Source organism: Vicugna pacos, chromosome 12 (assembly GCF_048564905.1).
Source record: "Vicugna pacos chromosome 12, VicPac4, whole genome shotgun sequence".
Taxonomy (NCBI): Eukaryota; Metazoa; Chordata; class Mammalia; order Artiodactyla; family Camelidae; genus Vicugna; species Vicugna pacos.
Genome location: NC_132998.1, coordinates 9,172,670 through 9,196,324, shown reverse-complemented (window position 1 = coordinate 9,196,324; position 23,655 = coordinate 9,172,670). Strand labels below are relative to the sequence as shown.

The 23,655-nt window shown below is 39.2% G+C and overlaps 1 protein-coding gene and 1 pseudogene across 4 annotated transcripts; one reads left to right on the top strand and one right to left on the bottom strand.

Moving 5' to 3' along the window:
- Positions 1 to 9,524: 9,524 nt before the first annotated feature.
- GTSF1 (gametocyte specific factor 1) lies at positions 9,525 to 23,575 on the bottom strand. Of its 4 annotated transcripts, XM_072972695.1 has the most exons (10): positions 22,571 to 22,607; positions 21,544 to 21,588; positions 16,995 to 17,095; positions 15,082 to 15,208; positions 14,544 to 14,627; positions 14,009 to 14,075; positions 12,813 to 12,907; positions 11,861 to 11,893; positions 10,069 to 10,087; positions 9,525 to 9,628 (listed from the first exon to the last, which is right to left on the bottom strand). In XM_072972695.1, the coding sequence occupies exons 2-8, from the start codon at positions 21,557 to 21,559 to the stop codon at positions 11,877 to 11,879; spliced, it is 507 nt and encodes a 168-aa protein (XP_072828796.1). In that variant the 5' UTR covers positions 21,560 to 21,588; positions 22,571 to 22,607; the 3' UTR covers positions 9,525 to 9,628; positions 10,069 to 10,087; positions 11,861 to 11,876. The 4 variants fall into 4 exon arrangements, with proteins under 4 accessions (XP_072828796.1, XP_031538743.1, XP_072828795.1 ...); XM_031682883.2 differs by lacking the exons at positions 10,069 to 10,087; positions 22,571 to 22,607 and adding an exon at positions 23,500 to 23,575; XM_072972694.1 differs by lacking the exon at positions 10,069 to 10,087 and having other exon boundaries at positions 22,571 to 22,604.
- LOC116282713 (small nucleolar RNA U3) lies at positions 18,132 to 18,228 on the top strand (annotated as a pseudogene).
- Positions 23,576 to 23,655: the final 80 nt, after the last annotated feature.

Genomic DNA, 23,655 nt, shown 5'->3' with positions numbered 1-23,655 from the left:
GTGTCTTTCAAATTTTTGTTTTAAAAGGAAGAAATCAAGGTGTTAAGACAGTGTGTGGGGATAATTTTGTGCTGCATGTACGCCATGTAATCTGTGTTAGGTACCCTCAGTTTATTCATGACAACTAAAATGTATTAAGTGCTTACTGTTGACACTCTTAAAAACTTTAATGCATCCCCCCTACATTTACACCTTTAAATGAGCTTATGATTCAGGTATCATACTTTATTTTACCCGTGTTCTTAATCACTACTCTGCTGTACTCTACTTTGTGATTAGCGTGCAGATTTTTTAAGGACCTGGGTCCTTAAAACTCAAACAGTGTAATTATCTTCCTTGTAAATTCCTAAAAAGTCTTTATTCGAAGTCATGTGTGGTTTCAGAGGCTTTGCTGTACATAAGAATTATGCGAGGTATAATGTGAAAAATAGATTGCTGTGTGCTGCTTCCAGATATTCCGATTCGGGAAATCTGGACCAAAGCCCAGGAATCTGCATTTTAAAATAAGCACCCAAGTAATTATGATGTAGGTGATATCTGGATTATGCTTTGAGAAACACTGCCTTTGACTATAAATGGCTTGAGGGGAGGGCTGTAAGTATAACAAATCTCCACGTGCACATCCCATTTAATTTGGCCACATGTAGCGAGAGATGTAGCACTGGGGTCTGTGTCATCTGTGGCAAAGAACTAAACCCTGCTTGTTCACTCTTCTCTCATTCTTTTTTCCCTGCGCCAAGGAGAGGGAGCTCTGGAGCCTCCCTGTCTGTTAGAGGCCCCTGGAAAAGAGGCTTGCTATATGTTAAGTGGCTGTTTCTTTTGCTAACCTGAAATATCTCTGTGCACAGGCGTGGTGAAGGCTGCACGGTCTGGTGTGCTGGCCCCGGTGATGCTGCAGTCTTCACTGGAGAGGGCTGAGAAGAGGCTGTTATGTCTCTCTACCTTTAGAAAGGCACAATGCAGGGGGCGGGATGAAGGCAGGAGAGCCCAGGGACTAAGCTAGAGTTGGTAAACAACCTTGGAAGCAAACTAAGGAAGCATATTAGCAGGGGAGAGACGAAGGGCTGCCCACGGCTCGGGTAATGCCACAGCACTCTGAAGACAGACCAGTCGCTGCCGGGTGTCTCTTATTTTGAAGGAAATAACAACAAAACACAGTATTGGCAAACTGACCCTGGGCTAACACTTGAAGGCTTGTCTGGAAATGGTGTTCTGAAAAGCTGTTTACATCAGAGAAGCAAGAGAATGGAGGACAAGTCTTGCAGGGGAAAAAAAAAATTAGGCCAAAAAAATACAGCAAGCACCTCAAATAGCCCAAAGGAGATTGCAGGGACCTGGGGAAAGCTCTATTTAATCTCTGGCCTAGCTAACACAGCCTAGAGGCAGCTTTTTAATGCACTTTTTATAACAAGCCTGGCTTTTGAGGTTGTGATGAGCCCTTCTAGCTCCCAGTCAGTGACGGTTCTTTGAAGAATTTCTTTCCCCCTTAATTCCTGGGGACAGATTAACCGGAACTCCAAACCGGGAAATTAGGGGACTCTGAAGACTGTATTTGATTCAGCATGGTGAGCAAAACCCCCTTCTGCGTCCTAGGTTCCTTTCTTCCCCACTGCTTCTCTCACCTCGTCTGGGTGGCCTCAGAGAATGTTTTAAGGTTGACAGGAAAATTTTACAGAATGATCAAAAGAAAAGAGAGCCCTAGAAATGGCTGCATAATTTTCCTATTTACTTTAACAATGTTTTTTTTTAAATTGAGTAACTGAAAAACCAAAAATTTAGGGTTGGATTCAAGCTTGGAGGTCAAAGGAGGAATAAAGCACAGAAAATTTAAATGACATTTCCAAGGTCACAGGGTTGGTCTCAGATTCAATATACGTCTGTACTGACGCCTAGTTCAATGTTACCTCTCAATTGCTTTCATAACCACTTTTCTCAAGTAGCTTTTGCCTGCCTCTGCCCACTTAAGCACTCAAGTTCTAGTAACAACACATTTTTGGGTTTTTTTTGGAGAAGGAGAGGTTGGCATATGGTATCTTTTTCTGTGAACTTTGAAAGTAACTGATTTCCTTAAAAAAAAAAAAACAAAAAGGCTTACCTCAATCTTATTTTATGAAAGCAAACATTCAAAAACCCCAGCACACCCTAAAGCAAACTTTCAACGCTCCAGATTCTGAATATCCAGTTTCCTTTTTCCTCCCTCAGCTGACCGTGCATTTGGATGTTTACATTGGTCAGAAGCTCTGCAGAATGTCTGATACTATATATGTTGTGGGATTGTTTGTCCTGTTTGTCAGCAGCTTCCTGATCCCTGGATTGTACTGCAGTGCTATGTTCTCACACTCAGTTTTCCAGTGGCCATCAGAGGCTGTAGCTCCCTTGGTAGGTTAGTTTGATAGTGTTCTGGGAGTCATTCTTAAGCGGCCCCAGCTACATCCTGCTTCTCCAGCTATTCAAAGGACTTGGTAAACACTTCATAATTCTCTGTATTAAATTTCTTTTCTGCTTAAAATACTGAGATATAGAGAGTGATTTCTGTTTCCTATTCTAAACTGGCTGATGCAGGCAATTAGAAGATAATCACAATGCAACTCAAAAATAGTATAAACAGAGAACAGTAGGAGCCTAGAGCAGAGAGCTTGGAAGTTACCCAAATAGGTAACATTTGAGTAGGAACTTAAAGGTGGAACATGCTAAGCAGAGAAACACTGGGGAGGGGACAAGTGCATTCTAGAAAACAAGATGTGTCAAGGTGTGGTCATCAGAGAGTGTACTGCATTAGAGAGATGGTGAGTTCACCACGGCTAGACTGTGAACAGAATGGGGAGGGATGAGGCTGGAGCAACTGTAGAAGGTGGTGGGATTAAGAATACTGCCTTCCCGGGTAGCAGACCTGACTCCAATTCTGGTTCCTCCATGAAGTAACTAAATAACTCTGGTCAAATCTTGTATATTTGATGATCCTCAGTTTCCTTACCTACCAACTGGGGACCTAATAATATCTACTTCATGGGGATTTTAATGTGACAATGTATACAGAATACTTTGTACAGTGCTTGCCACAGACCAAGTGCTCAAAAAAATCTTTGCCATTATTATTAGGTGAACTGGAAACAGATCACTAAATATCTTGAAAGCAGGTGGAGAAGAAACTGAAATGGGGAAAGCCTAGCGGCTAAAGGACTACTTAGGAGGTTGCTGTAACAGTCCAGGCAGGGATGATGACTGAAATATGGCAGTGGCAGTGGAGATGCAAAGAACTGGTTGGCTTCAGAAGTCATTGCTAGTACTAAAATTCCAAGATTTGGTGACTGTGAGGAATTCTGAAAAGACTGGGCGAACAGTAACATCACTAACCTAGTTTGGTCGTGTATGAGGAAGAGCAGGTCTAGAGAGTAGCTGAAGCTCAAAACTCTAAGTGCCTCCAAGTCCAAGGCCTGCTTGAGGAAAGTGGCCTTAAATGCTTTGGTGAATTAACATTGACATGGCTCTGACCACAAGCATCACCAGAAACAACTTGCTGCTCCTTGAATGCCCAAGGGAGCTGGACTAAAATAGACAAGTGGTCCATCAAATTAGTAGACTGAGTGGAGACAGAACAGAGTGGGCAGACTGCAATGCATTAAAGAGTAAGGGGGAACTGGAGACCAAGTGTAGACAATTTCAGGAAATCTGACACTGAAGGGAAGCAGCAAGAAAGCAGTAGCTCGAGAGGGAGTGTGGAGGTTTCTATGCATTGGTTTGCTCAACATGATACTCTTCTAGGGTACCGACCTGGACAGCCAGACTACATTCCCCACATTCCCTTGTAGCCAGGGTGCAGGTGTGACTTAAATTCTGCCAATCAGCTGCACTACTGTATCACTTGGATTCTGAAGCCAGCAGGGGTTAAGGTGGTGCAGGCCATCCATCTGGGGATGCTGACAGTGGCAGAGAAAGTGTGCTGCTTGTACTGGCAGCTGCAGGGGCAGCTTCCTTACTGTAGCAGAAGCAGCAGCTTCCTGAACAGTCTTTGGGAGTTATTTACGGAAGTCCAGTCTAGAGTTTATTTCTTCAGCCTTCCCAACAATTGTGACCCATTTAATGCCCTATAACAAGTTCCTTCCTGCTTAGACTAGCTCAAATGGATGTTTTCTACGACCGAACCTGAATTAGTATGGGGTACAGGGTATGTGTTTAAAGAATGAATGTAATGTATTTTTGTAGCTTAAAGAGTTAAAGGTTAAAGAAGACAACCTATTTATTACTGAAAATAGAACCTTATAAAGAAATTGAACTAAGGTAAAGAGAAAGGAGAGAATAACTTATGGAAGATATGGAAGGTAGGGGAAGTTGGGTGTGAGAGCCAGCCTCCAAGATGGCCCCGATGATTCTTGCCTCCTGGTATTCCTCTCTTTTGACGTCCCCTCCTACAATGAAAAGGGCTTACCAGTGTAACCAAAAGCATACTTTAGAAATGATGAAGTGTGACTTCTGAAGTTAGGTCATAAAGATTTTAGTTTTCACCCTGCTCATAATTTACTCTCTCCGGGGGAAGGTAGCTGGCATGTTGTGAGGAGACTGAGGTTGTGGAGAGTCTCACATGGGGAGGAACTGAGGCCTTCCGCCAACAGCCAACACTGCCTTGCCACACATGTTAAGTGAGCCACATTAGAAACAAATCCTCCAGCGTCGGTCAAGTCTTCAGAAAACTGTAGCCTTGGCTGACATCTTAACTGCAACCATAGAAGATTCCAAGCCAGGATTGCCCAGCTAAGCCACTCCTGAATTCCTCACCCATAGAAACTGTGAAGGTAATAATGTTTATTTTTTTTTAATTCACTATGCTTTGGGGAAACTTGTTATGCATCAATAGCTGGGATGCAGTGCAGGTACAGGGATGAGGTCAGCCATGGAGAGGAACTATACCTCTGACATAAAGGGAAAGATGTATGTTGTAGGAGTTAAAGTCTAGGGATAGGAAAAAAAGGAGGTTAAGTTTGATGACCAGTGTTTTCTTTAGAGTAAGAGGCAAAGCCATCTGCTGAAAAGGGAGGGGTAGGGATTATAAAGTTTATGAGAAAAGTGAAAAGGGTACAACGGTTACCAGGTAAATATGGAAACAGGCAAACAGGAATGAGTGCCTGAGTAAGAAACACATTTGCAGTGGAGTCAGTTGGCATATTTGTGTCATTTTCTACCACTGTGCTCAGTAACCTAGAGGAAATTCTCGAGTAAGAGACGGTGGTCGGGGAAGGGTATAGCTCAGTGACAGAGCACATGCTTAGCAGGAAGGAGGTCCTGGGTTCGTTCCCCAGTACCTCTGTTAAATAAAAATAATAATGATACTAAATAAAATAAGTATTACCTCCCCTATAAAAAAATTAAAAAAAAAAAAGACAGTGAGTTTCACTTGACTTAAGAATAGGTGAAGTGGAGACAGTAGAACAACAATGGGGTCAAGGGAAGTCAGGGTGCTGATTTAGGCCACTGACGTGACTGACCATGGAGGCCAGGCTGGTAGACGTGGAAACGAGTTCAGGAGGAAACTCACAGCTGGAGACAATGAGAGGTTGGGTGCAAAATCAATTCAGAGAAGCAGAATGGTTAGAGAAGCCAAAAGCAGCAACTTAGAAATCAGAAGTCCCAGGTTATTATGGTCATGGCTCACTGCTAACAAGCTGTGAATTTTCAGGGCCTGTTTACCCCCTATCTTGGGTTAAAATATGTAAAATGCTAAGAAAGAATATGCCTTGCCTACAGGAAGCACTCTGCAGTGATTCTGACAAATATTGTTAGATGTTTTAACATATACTATTTAATACACACATATGAAGCATCGTAAGATAATCATTGGGAAACCCACCACCCAACTTATTAAACAAAATACACCTAATATACTGTGTTCTTTCCTGACTCCATCCTCCTGGCTTCTCCCCTAGAGATAACAACTATCTTGAATTTTGGGTTTATCATTCTCTTTTCTTAAAAAAAAAAGTCCTATTTCATATTTGTACCAGGCCTGTTTGTAGGATGTGTAAGAAGAGATGTAAGATGTAAGATGTGTAAGATGAAGCTTTGGATTAGGGGATCTCTAAGCTCCTTTCCAGCTCTAAGAGTATATAAGATATGATAGGTGGATATCAAAATTACATACCTAGCGGGAACCATATCAATGCTTATTTTTCAAGGGTTTTATATAGCTAAAACACTGACTCTTCTATTGAAATCTTCAATTCAACAAAAGGACATCTTCTAATCTCAGGATCAAGACTTTCCATCACTTTCAATTTGCACCTCTGCTATAAAGTTCTACTCTAGAGAAAACCAACACAAGGAGCTAAATAATCTAAGCCCTTGACACTGTCCAATGAAAGCCTGAAACCTAAGCCTGAGGAGACAGGATTGAAACAGATGAACTGAGAAAGCACAGTTTATTTCAGTGACAAGTATTTTAAAAATTAAGAGGCATAGTTGGATTCGTATGTAGTAGTTTTTCATACAACCTGGAATTACTTTTTCCATATATATGTGTGTATATAAATAGTATAAAATAAAACAACTTGTCTTCTTTAGTTTCATCAAAGGTGCTTACAATATTTTAGTTTCATGCAAAACCGTCTTTAAATAAGGTTAAATACAAATGCAAATCTGCTGACCATATGGTTGTCCTCTAGGGTTATTATCTAGCCTAGAACACTGTTCTTCCTAGCTGTAAACAACCTGAGGTTTTATATTTGTCTTGCCAGTGACCAAGTTGATAAGAGTTAAGTGAGTTGGCCTAGGCAGTGGAATTGCTGTGTCAAGGGCAAACAAATGCCCTGCTCATACACAGGTCTGCATTCATCAGACTTCAGCATGGCTGGAATAGAAAGTCAGCTGAGACTGCTGGTATGAGGTAACAGGTTAATGTGTCTTCAGTGGCCTCTGAAGAGGCCAGACTGTAAAGGAGGATGTGGGTAGTTCTGAACCTTAAAAGGACCAGGAAGACAGTGGTCAAAAGAATGAGCAGTCACTACAGTAATTTTCTCATGGAATTTATGTAGTTTTCCTTATTTTACCCACTGAATTGGCACAAGAAAACAAATACTTTCTTAGCGGTATCTTCTTCCCAAGGCCAGTCCTGCTTCAATCATTTAAAATATAGAATACAAATCACCTCGACTTTTATAACCTGCCTCTTTAAAAACGGTAATAAGAAGTATAATGTCATCTCCTTGACTTCTGTCTACTTCAGAGCTTAATATGAATTGTGAAATGTACAACTAAAGGACTCGAAGAATGCCAGGACAGGTGTATACATTTTGTCTAAGAGACTAACACAGGCAGCTACTGTTTCATCTCACCAGTGAAAAGCTACTGCAGTGTACTATCTGAAATTAAATCCAAATACTCTCCTTGTTGAGCTCAGGTACAGCTACCACGAGAGCTAAGCAGCATTTATTACCTACATTTGTTTATTCCTGGTAAGAACATTGCAAATCACAGTGGTACTTCTAGAATACCTGCAGAGAAAGGCAACCTTCCAGAAAGCAAATCATCTCCTTGGGGTAGAGTGTGGAAGCCCTGGATAAGATCAAAATGCAGGACTCAAAGGCTCTCTGAGATAAGCTTTTGAAACACGCCTGTATTTAACCTTTAACCATAACACTTGACCTTAACTGAAATTAAGGTAGAATATTCAGCTGTTTACCTTCCACTGTTCACATTCCAAAGGGAAGGTAGCCTCTGAAAAAGAAGGTCTCAGAAATAAGTAAGCGTCTCCTCCTAGCTTCTGACAGAAGTAGTAGAGTTAAACAGTCACTCCTTTCTTTTAGTTTTTGGGAATGTCCACAATCTCCAGCAAAGTAAATTTAGACTCGTGAATCTTAGGCCCAATAAAAATCCTAAGCAGTCTCTGAAAGCTCCTGCACCAGAAAAACTGGCTGCTTTAACCATTAGTTTACTAAATAAACAACAGGGTTGTCTATTTTGTGAGCTAATAAAATTAACATAGACAGGCATTCTCCCATAGTGTTACTCACACTCCATAAGGTCAAACGTGTTGTGGTTAAGTTAGTGAGCAAAGAGGTGTCCTCTTAAAATAACATGAGGTTTTTCATAAACGATAGATGCTCACCTATCTTGCTCCTTTAGATATTTAAAAAAACAAAGTAACTTTTTAAATTTAATTCCTTTATTGAGTTGTATTCAAGCAATTAATTCTTTGCAAATATTTCTTTGCAGTAAGATGCACACCCGTTTTTCCTAAACTAGGGAGGAGTTCTGGGTTACAACTGTAGTTATGAGACAGTTTTGTCTGTTGTCACCCAAACAAATGAAATCAAAAGGGTTGTATTTTCTAGTTAAGACTATTTTTAAATAAAGTTAAACTGTTGTGAGTTGTTTGCTGATGCATAAACATAAGGGACCAGAATTACAGGAATAATGAGTGTTTTTTTTTCCTTCTCTATACGTTGCGCCAGAAGAAATGGTCTACTTACTCACACAGCTAGAAGCAGAAACACTATTGTACTGGGGCTTATCTTGAATCTGTTTTTAGAGATTAGAACTAAATAAACAGATAGCTCTGCTTCATTAGAAGAGGATCCTGTTTTGTGTAAAACTCGTGGGAGAGGCATTCCACGAGTTCACTTCTCCTTACTGTTACCTACAGACAATCCTAAAGCGATCATTTTTTGGAATTATTGGTCAGTATGCTTCATCTGAGTCCCTGTCTATCCCAGACCCCAAATCCTGTCCCAGGCCAGACGGTTTTAAAACCAAATCACACCAAACCTGAAAACAACCAACCAAACAGAAAACTGGTCTGGGAGGTTAGGAATTCTCCTTTTGAGGGCCAAAAAAACGCCAGAATAACCAGAGCCTCAGGTGTTTCAGAAATCTAACTTATTATACACACGTCCCAGGGTAGTCGGCAGGGCCCTCGCACATTTCAGCTTTGAAGCTTAATGAAATTTCACACACAGGTGGAAAGCCTCTCTCTCCTCCACGTGTACATTGGTTCCTCCTCTCCATTCCAATCTTCACTCCTACGTAATCCATACCTGGTCTGACAGCTAGGACAATTTCTAGCTGGAATGTGGGAAAGATAAAAGAAAGAAAAGACACCTACCCTAGGTTAGAAATATTCAGGGAGCAAGATGTCCTAAAGACTCTAAACAAGAATGGGGTATTTTACTGTATAGAAATGCTATCAACATCGGAGACGCAATAAACAGACGCACTGATCAGAAAAGGCCCACTCCTATAAATGCTGAAAAGAATTTGGTCCATGTGTATCAGAGAACACAAACACAGTTACTCTTTCTAACCCAAGTTTCTTGCCTGCTTTAGCTGGATCCTTTAAAGATAACTTTAAATGATTCTGTTTCATTAATGTGGGATGGGGTGTGATTTCTGATCTTGGGGCTGCAGCTACTTAACCAAACTATCAAGCTAGCTACAATGATGGTTTATCTGAAACAGTTCTTCAGAGCATGAGGGTTCTTTCTTGCATCAAATGAGTGAGGACTCACAGAGGGGAGAGAAAAAAAGGTACTTGTCAGTTTGAAAGCCACAGACAATTTATCTTTCTATAATTAGATTGGGAGGAAAAAAATGAAGACCCCATTGTAGCAGGAAGAAGCAAGAGTCTTCTAGGGTCTGGCATCTGTAAGGAAAGGAGAAAAGAGTTCTTAGTTCCTTTCAATGACAAAACCACCAACCACATCTGACAATGGGCCACACAACTACAGCCCAATTAAAATCCCTTCGTCTGCTCAAAGAATTTGCTGTTAATGGCAGAACACCAAGTACTTTCTGACCCTTAGCTCTTTAGTACCACTAAGCACACAGAAACTTGTTAATTGAATTAAAAACATTCTCTACAGGGATCAACGTCCACTTCTTGTGTCAACAGCTTCGTGGGTGAGGAAAAAATCAGAACTGACCATTCAGACAACTGACTTCTCTAGACAATTCTGGATTAATTCCCATTAACTTGTATTGATCTTTTTCTCTTCTCATACACTCTATCTGCTTGTTAATTCAATAATATTTTTTGAGCTGTTACAATGCACATTAGGGGAACAAAAATTGGTAAAGTATTACCTGCTCTTGAGGTACTTGGCTGGTAAAAAGTGGAGTTGTTGATAAAAACACAAATGGGATAAAGCATATTAAGTGCAAGGTGAATAAACCCTTTTCATGAATGTGCATTAAAAAAATTCTCCACCCACTCTTAAGTTCCTTAAGGGAATAAGTCATGTCTCCTCTTTCTTTGGGTGTGGGTGTGGCTGTGTGTGTGTGTGTGTGTGTGTGTGTGTGTGTGTGTGTGTGTGTGTGTGTGTGTGTGTGTGTGTGTGTGTGTGTGTGTGTGTGTGTGTGTGTGTGTGTGTGTATCCTTGCAAAGAAGAGAATTCTGTAACAACAGGCATTCAGAAATGATGCTTTATTTTTATTAGGAGGGTAAGAAGGTCTGTGGCTGTTTAAGGATTCTTATTTTCCCCCTCTGATTCCTCAGGGGTTACACAAAAAAAAACAAATTCAGTATGTAAGGAGTTCATCAGCAAAGAGCTAAGTTCCAGGGGGTGGCTAAGTTCCAGGGGGTGGGTACAGCTCAGTGGTAGAGCACATGCATAGGATGCACAAGGTCCTGGGTATAATCCCTAGTACTTCCATTAAAAAAAAGGAAAAAAAAAAAGAGTTAAGTTCCAAAGCAGAAAAGTGTTTAGTCTTAAGTGGCAGAGGGAAGATTCTCCTAGGCTTTCTTTCACCTTAGACTGGCCGTTTTTACTAGATAGCTATCCATACTGGATGAGCACCAAGAATCTTATGCAGTGTGTCAGAGAAGGAGTCAAAGTTCACCATTTACCAAGGTCTGTGTGTACTTTCTTGACACACCCCAGTGCAGTTGTGTCTCTTTCCCTTCTGGGGCCAAATCCAATTTTCTGGTTTCCAGATATATTTAATAATTTGATGTCAGAACCTACCAAGAAAAATGGCCAGTACCTAGAAGTAACTGATAAATATTATTGTTCAGAGCTCAGGCGTGTTTGCTTTTAGAATCTCTTTTCTGCTTCTCTCCAGAATAACAGTTTTGGTACAAAATGAATTCTAACTCATAGAAAAATAACTTGCTTCACTGTCCAGAGGAAAGAGAATGGACTAGAAGAAAACAGGCCAATTACTCATTCATTCAATAACTATTCACTGAAGGCCCCTGCAAGACAGTGGGGATGATCATCCCATTCCCAGCCCAATAATATTCCTTTTGCCAGAAGCAGTGTGACCTGGCGACCTCAGCCAAGGCAGCATGTGAAGCATCAAAACTGGCTCTACTATGAGTATACAGGGTGACCTCAAAGAAAGGCTTCATCTGTGAAAAGTAAAAGATTTTGGTCTCTTCATATAGATTTTGTGAGGTTCTACTAAATCAAATATTCAGATAAGATCAACAGTGCAAGACTCTTAGAGACCCAAAACTTTAGGTGCTCATTAAAAAGAGTGTGAATTTTTTGATGAGTATTAAACTGTACTGCACAGGGAAGAACTGCAGAGCAGTGAAGCACAACTCTCTGATTAATCTCAGTCCATTAAAAAGGCTTGATAGATCTAGAATGCAACTTTGATACAAAAGAAAAGAAGAAAAAGGAAAAAGGCAATGTGTACCAACATTAGGGGAAGCAACTTGGCATGTTAACAGAATTCTAATTTAACTAGTAAATGCCTATTCATTAGCATGTAAAGCCATAACAGAGGCTATATACTTAAAAAACATAGGCACACACAAAGCTTTAATTTGGTAAGATAATCTGAAAGAAAATTGGACCCAAAGTGCTTTATGTCCAGTTAAATCTTACTATCATCTGAAGAAACAGTGAAATAAAACTGAAACACTTACTCGATGAGATATTCAGTTACTGCGCATTTCCATCTACGAAGTAGAAATATTTCAAAATAAATACACATGTCAATTGAAATTCACTCCATCTCCTATTCTTACCAAACACAAATGACTTATTCCTGGGGTATATGGAATTACAATATAAAAGTAGAATTTAAAATTAGCGATTGGATTCTACTCAAGAGTATGAAAAACAACAACAACAACAACAATTCTCTATCTATCAAGCCCTGCGGCATATGATCTGGTGATCTTGTTTTGGGGAAAATGCAAGTACCCAAAGGGCAACGTTTAAAAGAGAACCCTTTAGCCATCTAAAAATTAGCTCAAACGGTGGCACAGATTCAAATATAGAGAATCTGAATTTGGAAGCAACATTAGAAAAAGGAAGTTTGTATTAAATAAACATGATAGTATCCTAAGTGTTCCTTATGTGGGGATTTCTTTACTAGGGCGGTATGATATGAATTTAGTGCCTGTTTACTCAGCATGGTCTCTGAAGCCTAGGGAAGACACATGAGTATCATTCTTATGCTGGTTCTTATACTTTTATTCTCTACCCATTTCCTTTTAGGCCCCTGCAATCCAATTTCTAATCCCAATTCCTTATTGATACCGTGCCTTGAAAACCAAGGATGACATCCTCCTAGCCAAAATCAATAGCCTTTTTATTGGTCCCCAAATTTACCCATGGTATATGATGTCAGTGGTCACCCTTCCTTGAAAATAATCTTTAGGCTTCTATGATCTTGTATTTTCCTGTTACTAACCAGCATCAGGATTAGGGTGAAGTCAGTGAGGTGCTTAGGGTACAAAATTTAAGGAGACACTCATTCTCAGGGTCATGTGAGTGAAAGGTGTTCGGACTGAACACGTCTTTGAATAATTAAGACCAACTGTATTTAGCACAATGAACAATGTAAAAGCATTTTGCCTCTATTTCACTTACTGTTTTTCCATGGCAGAACATACGGCAGAGACTTGGGAACGCGCATGCCTGAAGCCAGGTTACTCTTATGTTCCATAACTCTGTTGCTTGCGGGGCTGCAAAAAGAAAGACGAACTGACTATGCCAGCATATCTGTATTCTCCAGACAGGCACACACCAGAAAATCAAAATATGTTTCTTGTAATTTTGGGGAAAACAACCACCTACATTCTGAAATGTAAACACATTTCCATCAAAACATTCTTGAAATTAGAATGATTACCACTTTTCTGGAAAGCTCACTGTTCTGTACAGGCATTAAGATGGGTCTAACCATTTTCATTTTCCAGAAATTGAGATAAACAGCAATGCCATCTACTGTTCAGTTGTATGACAGGCTCATCAACTCACTCAAATATAAGAGAGAAAATAAAATGCCAAGACAACCAAAATAAAGGGAACAAATCTCACTGAACTGAGGTAAAATTAAAATTGTACCAGTGGAATTCACCTCTCAGTTTTTCTATCTCAGTGCATACACAAAATAAGGTACACTTACAATAAGTAACTGACCTCACGAGCTAAGAAATAAAAATTGATAAGCACTTTATTTGAGGGAAAAAAATAAAGTCTAGCATGTAATTCCTTCATTTTCTAATCCAGAAATATTCTCATTTGGGTTTAAAGCTTGACCTTTTAAGGTCTGAAGATCAAGTAGTAATGAAAAATCTTATAGATTTAAATTAGATACAAAATCAGTGGGAAGAAGAGATGCATTTTCTTCCCTACTCACCCGGTATTATGAATTGTTCAATCTCAAATCAAGAAATTTTAAGATTATGTTTTCCTTAGACGCCAGTTTTCTGAATAAAAATGATCCATGTGGTATAGCTAGAGAATTTTTTCAAAGCATTAAAATAATGTGAACCTAGCAAAAAACCCAACTAAAACATTAGAATGTCTGGCGCCACTGTCTCCCTTGCTAGACTATGAGCTAGTATTTTTGTGTTCCCACAGTGATTAACATAAAGCATGCGACCTGCTTTTGAATCAAGGAATAAATAAGGAAAAAAACCCACCAAAACTATATCTAGACTAAATCACCACCAAGTAACATCATTAAGGAAAGAAGTCAATTCATGCTTTGGTAGCTTCTACCGGTAACAGAGCACTCTGATTTTGGGAGGCAGTGGTGGGAATGAGGCCATTCCACTTACCTGTTGTTGCCACAGTAGTTGGCTGTGCCCCAGACAAAAGGGGTGCTGGTCTGTTCCCACAAATCTGCTAAAGGAAGCAAAACATGGTTTGTGGCACTACAAGGCAAAACACCAACTCATGCTAGTTGAACTTGTAAGATGAGAAATAATAAACTTAAGTTTAGAGAAGCAAGTAAAAATTAATCAAGTACCCTGCCTAAATGACACAGGAGCAAGAATTTAACTGAAGGATAGAAGGATATAAACACAAGCTACATAAATAATAATAAATGTACCTAGTAACAACCAAACACAGATGGTATAATACAATTTATGGAAAAAAACAGATGTAAAGAAGTGTTTTTTCCAATCAAGAGGGAGACTGTTACATGTGTCTGCGCAGCAATACAAATGTGTTTATATTGGGGCCCAATAAAAATAATAAGGCATTCTGAACAACATGGTATGCTCATAAAAAAGGGAAGTCTTCCTTCCGTCTAAAGCAAATGACTTGAGATTTAGACATTGGGAAGAAAAAGATGTAAAGACACTTCACCTTTGTCCCAGTCTTCATCACAAGGAGGGCACTGCCATGTGCTCTCAGCCAGAGTCTCTTGTCCAAGGTTCCTGGTTTGGTTGACTGCAAGACAACAGAGATTCTGGCTTAAGAAAAGGATACTGCCTAGTTATTATGTTTAGAAGGGTTAGTGGCTTAAAAGGCTGCAGTATCCTAAAGGTCTTTGTTTCTGAAAAAATGGATGGGATGAAAGCTAAATAGAGAGGTCTTATCCTCTTGCCGACAGAAGGGAAGAAAGAGAAGCAGAAACAAAGATGTTTGCCATGTTTATGGCAATAAAAGATTTTTATACTTAGATGAGTTATCAGTAAAATAAATCAGGCTGTTCAGAAGAGAAAGCAGTCTGACAAATACAACCTGACAACCTTTTGCTGATGAGGTAAAAGTCTCAAAGGCAGAAAAGTACTGTTCTTCAGAAATGATGAAAGTTAAAAATCAAGGTGTTAATGCAGCATCATACAAATATGAAGGGGGTGATAACCTCTAGCACCGAAACATTTTAGCTGGTTAGTCTTACCTACATCCTGCTCAATACAGCTTTTGTCATCACAGGTCGAGATATGATGACTGATTTCAGCCCGAGGAACCTGATGACGAGCATTGAAGGGACAAGTAGCCAGTTTGTTTGCGATATCAGGATGATTCTATGGAAAAAAATTAAAGGGGTCCTTGTCCATAAACTTGTCGCTGAGCTATGGTAGGTGAACTCATAGTAGAAAATTAAGAGGGAATTACTTATCACTCATACAGACTATAGACACCTTACCTCAAAATCATCAAAACCTAATGACTATAATGGCTGACAACACAGATATTGGGGTTAAAGTGGCTTACACAGAAGCAAACAGTGAATTTAGGATTGGGTTTTTTGAACCATATCTTCTTCATTGTTTACTTCAGGGTCAAAGAATAGGGCAGCACAGCCTGTAAAGGTAGAGCTCTCAGGGTGTCTTTGAAAGCTGATATTCAAGGGCGAACAGTAACACTAAAACACACCCTTAGTCTGCACTGCGGTAGTGCCCCTGCTACTGCAGTACAACAGTGCTGGCAAACAGCCGCTGGAAGGGAGCTGCAGAAGAGGCAAACCCAGTGATTTTTCAGATTAACGCAGGAACACTTATTTAAAGTAATGATGCCTGAAATGAAGCTCTGAACAATTTGGACTTTATTTCAGCTACTTCACTAAGGAAGAGCCCAAATGATAGACTCTACTCTGCTGACTAAGTTTCTTATTTTAATACAAAACAAGAGAGTAAAACAAAGTGTTTAATATCACCCAAATCCTATGGTAAATTTACTAGCAATTAACAAATTTATTTATTAGGAGAAGTGAAAGGTGTATCACAAATGATACTTGAAGTAAAAATAATGTAAAGTGGGTGGGAGGGTGGAAAAAAATAGAGGCTGGAGAAAATTGCGAGGGTAAGTATCTCCGTGATTTTTGTAAGGGATATCAGGCATTCCAGCGCAAAGGTTTTGTGGCTGAAGATTAAGAGCATTAGAAGAGGCGAGTTATGATGATGTCTTTTCACCGCCTGGCTCCCTTTCCCAACTTTGGGACATGTTTGAGAGCCTAGGGGAGGAAGCTGTGGTGGTATCTGCTGGTTCATATTGTCCAGGTTCAACCTTAAGGAATCCTTGCTCTGGAGATTAAAAAGAGCTGAGAAATAATCAACAATGGCATTGTGATCATGCCTCCAGGACTGCAAGAGAAACACCCTTTGAAGAATGCATACTTGAATTGTACGAAGGTTTGGATTAAATAACAGAATTGTCTTCCAAGCATAAATCCTGGCAGAACTTTGGCTTCAGTGTCTGACATCTGTATTCTAATGATCCTTTCAAACTGCCTCAATTAATATATCAGCATTAAGTTAGCTTACGTCAGCTAAGTCTACAGAAGGGTGACCAGAGAAAAAACTTTTTGAGCTGGTTCCCCCCCAACCATAAGCTTACTGCTGAAACCTGGAGAAACAGTTATTTTTAGGAATAATCTTTTCTTGGACTAAACTCTGGCTGTTCAACTTCTCTAAAATCTCCAAACAACAACAACAAAAAATCAGAAATGAGTGTTTTACAGTATTCCATCCTTATTAGGACAATGAACAGATCAAATTTACAAGGCAGGAGGGATTTCTCATTGGTAGCAAAAATTAGTGTTTCCTCTGTTTTACAATGGTTGAGAAGACTCCAGAGAAGCTGTTTATAAAAGGTGCTTTGTCATCAGTTGGGGGAAAAATCGAAACAAGAAAAACTAATGCATGTAAGAAATAAACAAATTCCTTTCTATAAATGCTGGTATTTAACTCAAAGCAATTCTGGCATTCAACTAAAACACTTATGCTAAAATTATTTGAAATTTACAAAATTTGGCTTTTAAAAAGAACTCAGGAGGGCATCACGGGGCAAATTATGAAAATAATACCCTACCTTTCTGCACTTGATAAGATGATAAGGAAACCTGCAGGCCCTGATCTGGTGGTTTTTATCATAGGGGCATTGTAATAGCTTTTCAGGGTCCAGGGAATCGACTGAAAGAGAGAAAAATAGGGTGAGTATAAAGCTTAACAGGCCCTTGTAAAACTTCAGCATCCCCGGCACATTGGATTTTTCAACAGAATCTGTAAGAATTGAACAAGACAGTCTAACAACAACTTGGAATTTTTGTTTTTAAACGGTGACTAAACATTTGAAAGTGAAAATGTAACCCTGAAAAGATAAAATTGTTATCACTGAATCTTAATAAGTTCAGCAAAACCAGCAATCATGGGATGGGGTCTTAGTTCATATTTGGTTGCACATAAATATTGTTATTTTCATTGTTGGCTACCCTTACCATAAACAAAAAGTTAAATGAAATGAAATCTTTTCCTATTCTAAAAGTGCTAATTCAGGGCCATTCTTATCTCTAGCTAGCTCAACCAGAGCTTCCCAGCCAGTATGCTGAGGGTTGGAATGGACAGTGTACCAATACACTGACGTGGGGGTACTACCCATGAGCCCCCTATTCCCTAACCAGTCCTAGGGCAAGTTGAGGGTAGTAAATTCTCTTTACTAGCATCCTTGTCTATTTATTTGTATGCTATGACACAAAAAAAGTTGGTAAGTATGCCTCTGTATCAGCTGTATGTTCTATGGAGGCTTGAGAAATATTTATTGATTTCTTTCTGTCTGCTTTAATGTATTTCTGTAAGTAGTTCCTGATATATATATATATGTGTATATATATATATATATATATATATATATATATATATACATATATATATATATGTATATATAATTGAAGTATAGTCAGTTTACAATGTTGTGAGACCTTGGTTAATCTAGTTACCTCTCAAAGAAACCAAAACCTTTACCAGATAGGTGGTTTTACTTTTCATATTTTGGAACACAATGAGAAAAAAAGAGAATTCTTTAATTGAGTGATTATCAAATTGGCCAGATGAAATAAAGAATAATATGCAAAAACAGAACCTCCTGAGGTTAACACAACTGCAGATATATGGAGCTACTGTGTGAAAGAAAGCCCTTTACCCATATTGTGCTATTTAAAACTACCTTTAGAAGACTATACTTTCAGGGATCATTTCAACAGTTTGTGACTAGAGAAGTTTCCCTGAATGTGTAAAACTACCCTTAGGCTTTTCAAAATGTCCAGGCTGGACCCCCAATTTTAACAAGCCTAGTTAAAGAAGGGAAATTAAATGGTTAAGCACATTCTGAATATATTATGAGGACAAGAGGCAACGTAATAAAATGCTGTTGCTACCAATGAAGGCAATAATAAAAGTGAAATAAGATAAACAATTCACATTTGGTAAGAACCTTACAAACCAGAAAACTGCTATGAAAACCAGAGTCCAGTGGGGAATTTAAACAGACAGTTTCACTGGAAGAGTGGTAAACATGGAATAAACTAACCATGATTGTGATGCAAATGAGCCAGAAAGGTGACTTGAAGGACAGAATGAATTGGAATGAAAAGTCTTAGACAGACAGGCTTATTATGCCAACCAGGCTCATCCTGACCAGCAATCTTTTCACATTTCTGAAGCTTCAGGACACCCAGGGAGAGTTTACAGATGAAATTCTTGTTAGTTTCCCTTCATTTAATCCATTCCATCACTAGCAAAAGATAGGGCATTTTGGCAGATGACAGACTAGACGTACCTTATGATTCATACCCATTAGACTGCCCATACAGTGGCATACATCAGAGTTTATAATGATAGCTTCCTACCATAATGTTTTTTTTTTTTTTGGTCTCTGATAACTTAGGTCAGCTCTAAACTGATTTTCCAGATTAAAACATTTTAAATTTATTTTTAATTAAAAAAATTTCATGGTAATAATACACCCATAACATAAAATTTACCATCTTAACCATTTTAAGGTGTATAGTTCTGTAGTATTGAGTATATTCACATTTTTGTGCAACTAATTGCCAGAACTTTTCATCTTGCAAAACTGAAATTCTATATCCATTAAACAACTCCCATTTCCTCCTCCCTGCAACCCCTGGCAACCACTATTCTACTTTTGGTTTCTTTGAGTTTGACTATTCTAGATACTTCATGTAAGTGAAATCATACAGCATTTGTCTTTTTGTGACTGATTTGTTTCACTTACCATAATGTCCTCAAGGTTTATCCACAGTGTACGTAGCATGTGATGAGATTTCCTGTACCTATTTTGCTATTTTTTTTTATTTAATATATCTTAGAGCTCCTGCTATGTCAGTACATATAAGAAGTATTTCTTTTTCGCATATGGATGGGCCATATATTCTTAATCAGGTTCTTTCCTGATGGACATTTGTTTCAGGTTATTTACTACTAATACAAGTTGTGATTAGCAATCAAATGTACACTTCTTTGTGCACTGTATGAGTATTTCTCTTGGGCAGATACTTAAAAGTGCTGCATTGAAGTATATATACATTTCAAGTTGTAATAAAATACTATCAAACTGTTCAGCAAAAATTTTGAGTGGCTTTCTGGGAATATAACCTATTTTGGAAAATAAAGTGGGCCCTGTGGACAAGCATCCTCCAAAAGCATATACTCAAATGTTCCTCACACTTGGGTAGGGCCTGGAACCCATGGTGAGAAATGGAGGAAACTTCATGAAATAAGGAACTAGACCTGTCAAGAGTACCACCAGCTAAGAGGTACTGCCCAAAGACAGAACTGGAGATCTTCAGGAATCTATCAGATTAAGGTTAGACTTAGGTCAATATGGTAAAAAGGTCAAGTACATTGGAAAGCAGTGTTTCTCAAACCTCAACATGATCCCTGGTGTTAAATCACTTGAGGACTGTGTTAAAATGCAGATTCTGATTCAGTAGGTTGGAAAAGAGGCCTGAGATTGTGCACTTCTAATACACTCCCAGGTGATATTTTTCTTTTTCTTTAATTGTAAAAGAATCAAGCTTAATTAAGAAAGACACAGATTAACAGAAAGAAATGCCATGTTTTTCAATAATCAAATATAGACTTAAAGGAGCTGATTCTTTCATAAGCCAACTTATTTATTAAGTTTATTTAATCACAAAACAAAAATTTAAAGTATACAGAATTCATCTTTTCCTTATTTCTTTAACACCTACTGTACCAACTATGTAAAAAAGTTTGTGCTATGTAGCAGTAATTAAAAGACCCATGTGATATTTTTCTAAGAAAAAAATTATCGCTGAAAAAAGTTAAGAATGAGACACATAAAGGAGAGATGTTGCTTTCTAATAGAGAGCAGTCAGCTTCCAAGAATAAATAAATATAAATCTATATCTCACATTTATCTCACATGGGCATTTCAGATTTTAATTAAAATACTGTAAGAAAAATTAAGGTGGGTGAAGAAGGGAGCCCTAAGGAAGATCAAGGACAATCAGCCTTCCAGATCCATGATCCTTAAAGTATGGTCCTCAGATTAGCATCATCACCTGGTAACACGTTAGAAATGCAAATTCTTGGGTCCCAGACCTTCTGAGTCAGAAATTCTGGGGGTGGGGTCTAGCAACCTGTGTTTTAATAAGCCCCCTAGGTGATTCTGTTGCATGCTAAGGTTTGAGAACCTCCGTTGTAGATATTTAATAAAGGCTGTTTCCATGTAATTTCTGTATGTTGGTGATAAAGTTTCTACTGGATTCTTTCTTGAAGGCAGAATGGGACTAAAACATCCTTTAGTTAGAACTTACAGAGATTCTGAGCAAGACAGCAATGCTGGAGAGAAAGTAGGCCCTGTTGATGAGTTTCATTCACTCAGATGTCCCTCACGCTTGGTCAGGGCCTAGAAACCACAGTGCCTTGTGGTATCAGTAAGGCACTACATATAAACAATGTACCAGACTCTGGTTTGACTCTGCCCCCAACTAACTATGTAACTTTGGGGCAAATCAATTAATTTAGGTTGTTTTCTCAGTTGTAAAATTTGAGGGTTAAATGACACGACTTTTCAGGTTTCTCTTGGTTCTACACTTGTCTGATTCTAGATCTGCTGGCTCCCTTTGATTTGCTGGGCCATCTAAGATTCCTAGATCATGTGAGACAAAGGAATTCTCCCTAGAATTTCTTTAATCCTAAAAACTCAGTGTACATCAACATTATTATATATACCACATTATCCCTCAAAATAAAAGAAACCAAGGGTTACTCTTCTGTGTCATTAACAGAAAAACTGAAGTCCTGAGGAATGAAAATGCTCCATTTAGTAAAAATATAGCTTAACACAGGTGTCCCAACTGTAGCCTTTGCAAAACTCAATTAACTTTCTCATACCTCTTTATTTAAATTTCAAATGTCTTATTTCAAATTTGGGCACTTCTCTACATTACTAAAACAATCTCTGGGGAGACTGTTTCTCTTTGGCAGGTTAGCAAGAGACTTGACTCTTTCCCAACACACTAAAGGTCTTATAAGGCATAAAACTAAGTGTAAGTAATTTAACTTATTTTCTAAAAGCAACAAGAAGTACATACTGTAGGTTTCTTCCATATTGGAAATGAAGGAGCCAAATCCAAGTGCTGTGGGAAAAAAATAGCAGTGATTCAGGGAATCAGAAATGAAATGTATCAAATGTAGCTCTAAGAAGTGGAATCAAACTGGAAAAAGTTACCCAGGTTCAATACAAAAACCCCTATAGCACCTCCCTCCCCCAAATAGTTTCTCCTCTTTAAAGCATTCTTTACTACTTTGAGGCATTTTAACATCATTGGCTAATTCACACTCTTGGAATAAATTCTAGGGCTCATAAACAGTTAAGAAAAAACATATATGTGCCTATAATATAACTGTATTCAGGTGATGTCAGTCTATTTTCAGTGCCATTACAACAGCCTGTTTGTTACTGTTTACCATCTATTAGGGCTTGATGCTATTAAAGGTTAGAGGGGGCAAATCAAGCCCATGAGAATACAGTTACTTAAACTTCAGGATAAACAAAAGAATAGTGTACTATTTTAAAGCTCTCCTGTCAAGTCCTTAAAAATACAGGATGGGCAGGCTGTCAGGCTTGCTTCCCCCCTGGGACCTGAGAACACTGGAAGCCTATGTCAGACTATACACTCAATCCATCCAACATGCCCAGAGACATTCTGATTTACTATTTCTATGACTTTGCTTAAATATGGTCAGTAAGTGCCACACTTTTTCCAATGATGCTTCACCTCCCCTCTCCCCACCCCCCAATCTCCTATGCTAAAATGGATAGACTTGGTTATTTAAGTCTCTCCAGTTAATACTCATTCTTTTTACGCATTGAGGGAAAACTGCCGAATGTTAGGACTTAAGAACTGTTCATTTCATATTAACACAGTCACAAGAACAAATCTGTAACAGAAATATGGAAGATTAAAAGACAAGAACTGTTTTCTTTAGTTTGAATCCTTTTCTACCTGAGATCCCCCCATTGAGCACTGTGATTAAATAAACTTATCATTATGAGAAAAAACTAAATTTATATAAAACCATCCCCATAGGAAACTTCTGAAAATAGGCTAGCTTTACAGCTATTGCCTCCAGAGCCAGCTCTCCTTTGGCCCCGCATGCAATTCCAAACCCCTTCCCCCCATTCTATGACATAAGCAGCCTTGGAACCTATGATAAGAAATACAAGTGATCAGCTGGAATCTACTTTAGTAATATGCTGCTGAGCCCATTTGTAAATGACAATTATCAGTGACCAAACTGCCATAAAAAATATTTTTCATGCCTGGATTAAGAATTCTGACCTTCCTTTTGACATGTTTTATGTACACACAATTACTTTATACTTTTTCAATAAAAATAAAAGAATTGGAAGGAAGAACCGAGTACTATTACTTGATTTAAAGGTATTTAAAGGAGTGATCAGTGCCAGATTCATCTTCTTGTAGAAGCTACCCTATCCTTCGGAGGCCAAAAGTAGTACTGGAATCCATAACCTCATCATTCAGCCCTTCTAATTATCTTCCGTATCAAACTGTTAGGACTTCTTTTACCTTTTCCCTAGCACTAGACCGTGGTGAAATGTACAAATTACACTAAGCAGTCAAGTTTAGGGGCTGGCTGTAGTCTGAAGCAACTGGTTAAACTCTTAACAGAGCTGGGGGTCTCAGTAAAACCATCGTTTTTCTCCCTTTCAACAAAACAATCTGAGTCGATTTAAACAACGGGACTAAAAAGGCGAAGGTGGGGAAGGTGGTTAACCTAAAGGAACAGAGACGAAGGAGCCAGGAAGGCCAAGGCCCTAGAGGGGAGGAAGGCCCTCGAGGGGACGAAGCCCGAAGCCGCGACAGAACCACCGGTTGCCAAAACATCGGCGCTGAGAACCCACGAGGCCGAAAGCTCTGAGCAGAAAAGGGAAAAGGGAAGACAACTAAACGGTGAAGGATCCCCAGCCCACAAAAGGTGAGCTGTTCGGAAGCCCCAAGCCAGGACCGGGGCGCGTCTCCTACCTTGGCTGAGACACGCTCTCCGCTCTCCCGACTCTCGCCTTCGCCCCACACCCACGCCCCAGCAACGCTCACTTCCGGCCCCTGACGTTGGGGGTGGGGCTCCACTTCCTGTGACGCGGGGGGGGGCGCAGCGTGGGCGGGGGGGGGGGGGCTCGG

What these genes read in the sequence shown, in the direction of transcription:
- GTSF1 (XM_031682883.2), bottom strand. An exon ending in ATCTTATCAAGTGCAGAAAG is followed by an intron (nt 15,209 to 16,994) that starts GTAGGGTATTAT and finishes TTTTTTCCATAG; the next exon opens with AATCATCCTGATATCGCAAA. An exon ending in AACTACTGTGGCAACAACAG is followed by an intron (nt 12,908 to 14,008) that starts GTAAGTGGAATG and finishes TTCTTTTTGCAG; the next exon opens with CCCCGCAAGCAACAGAGTTA.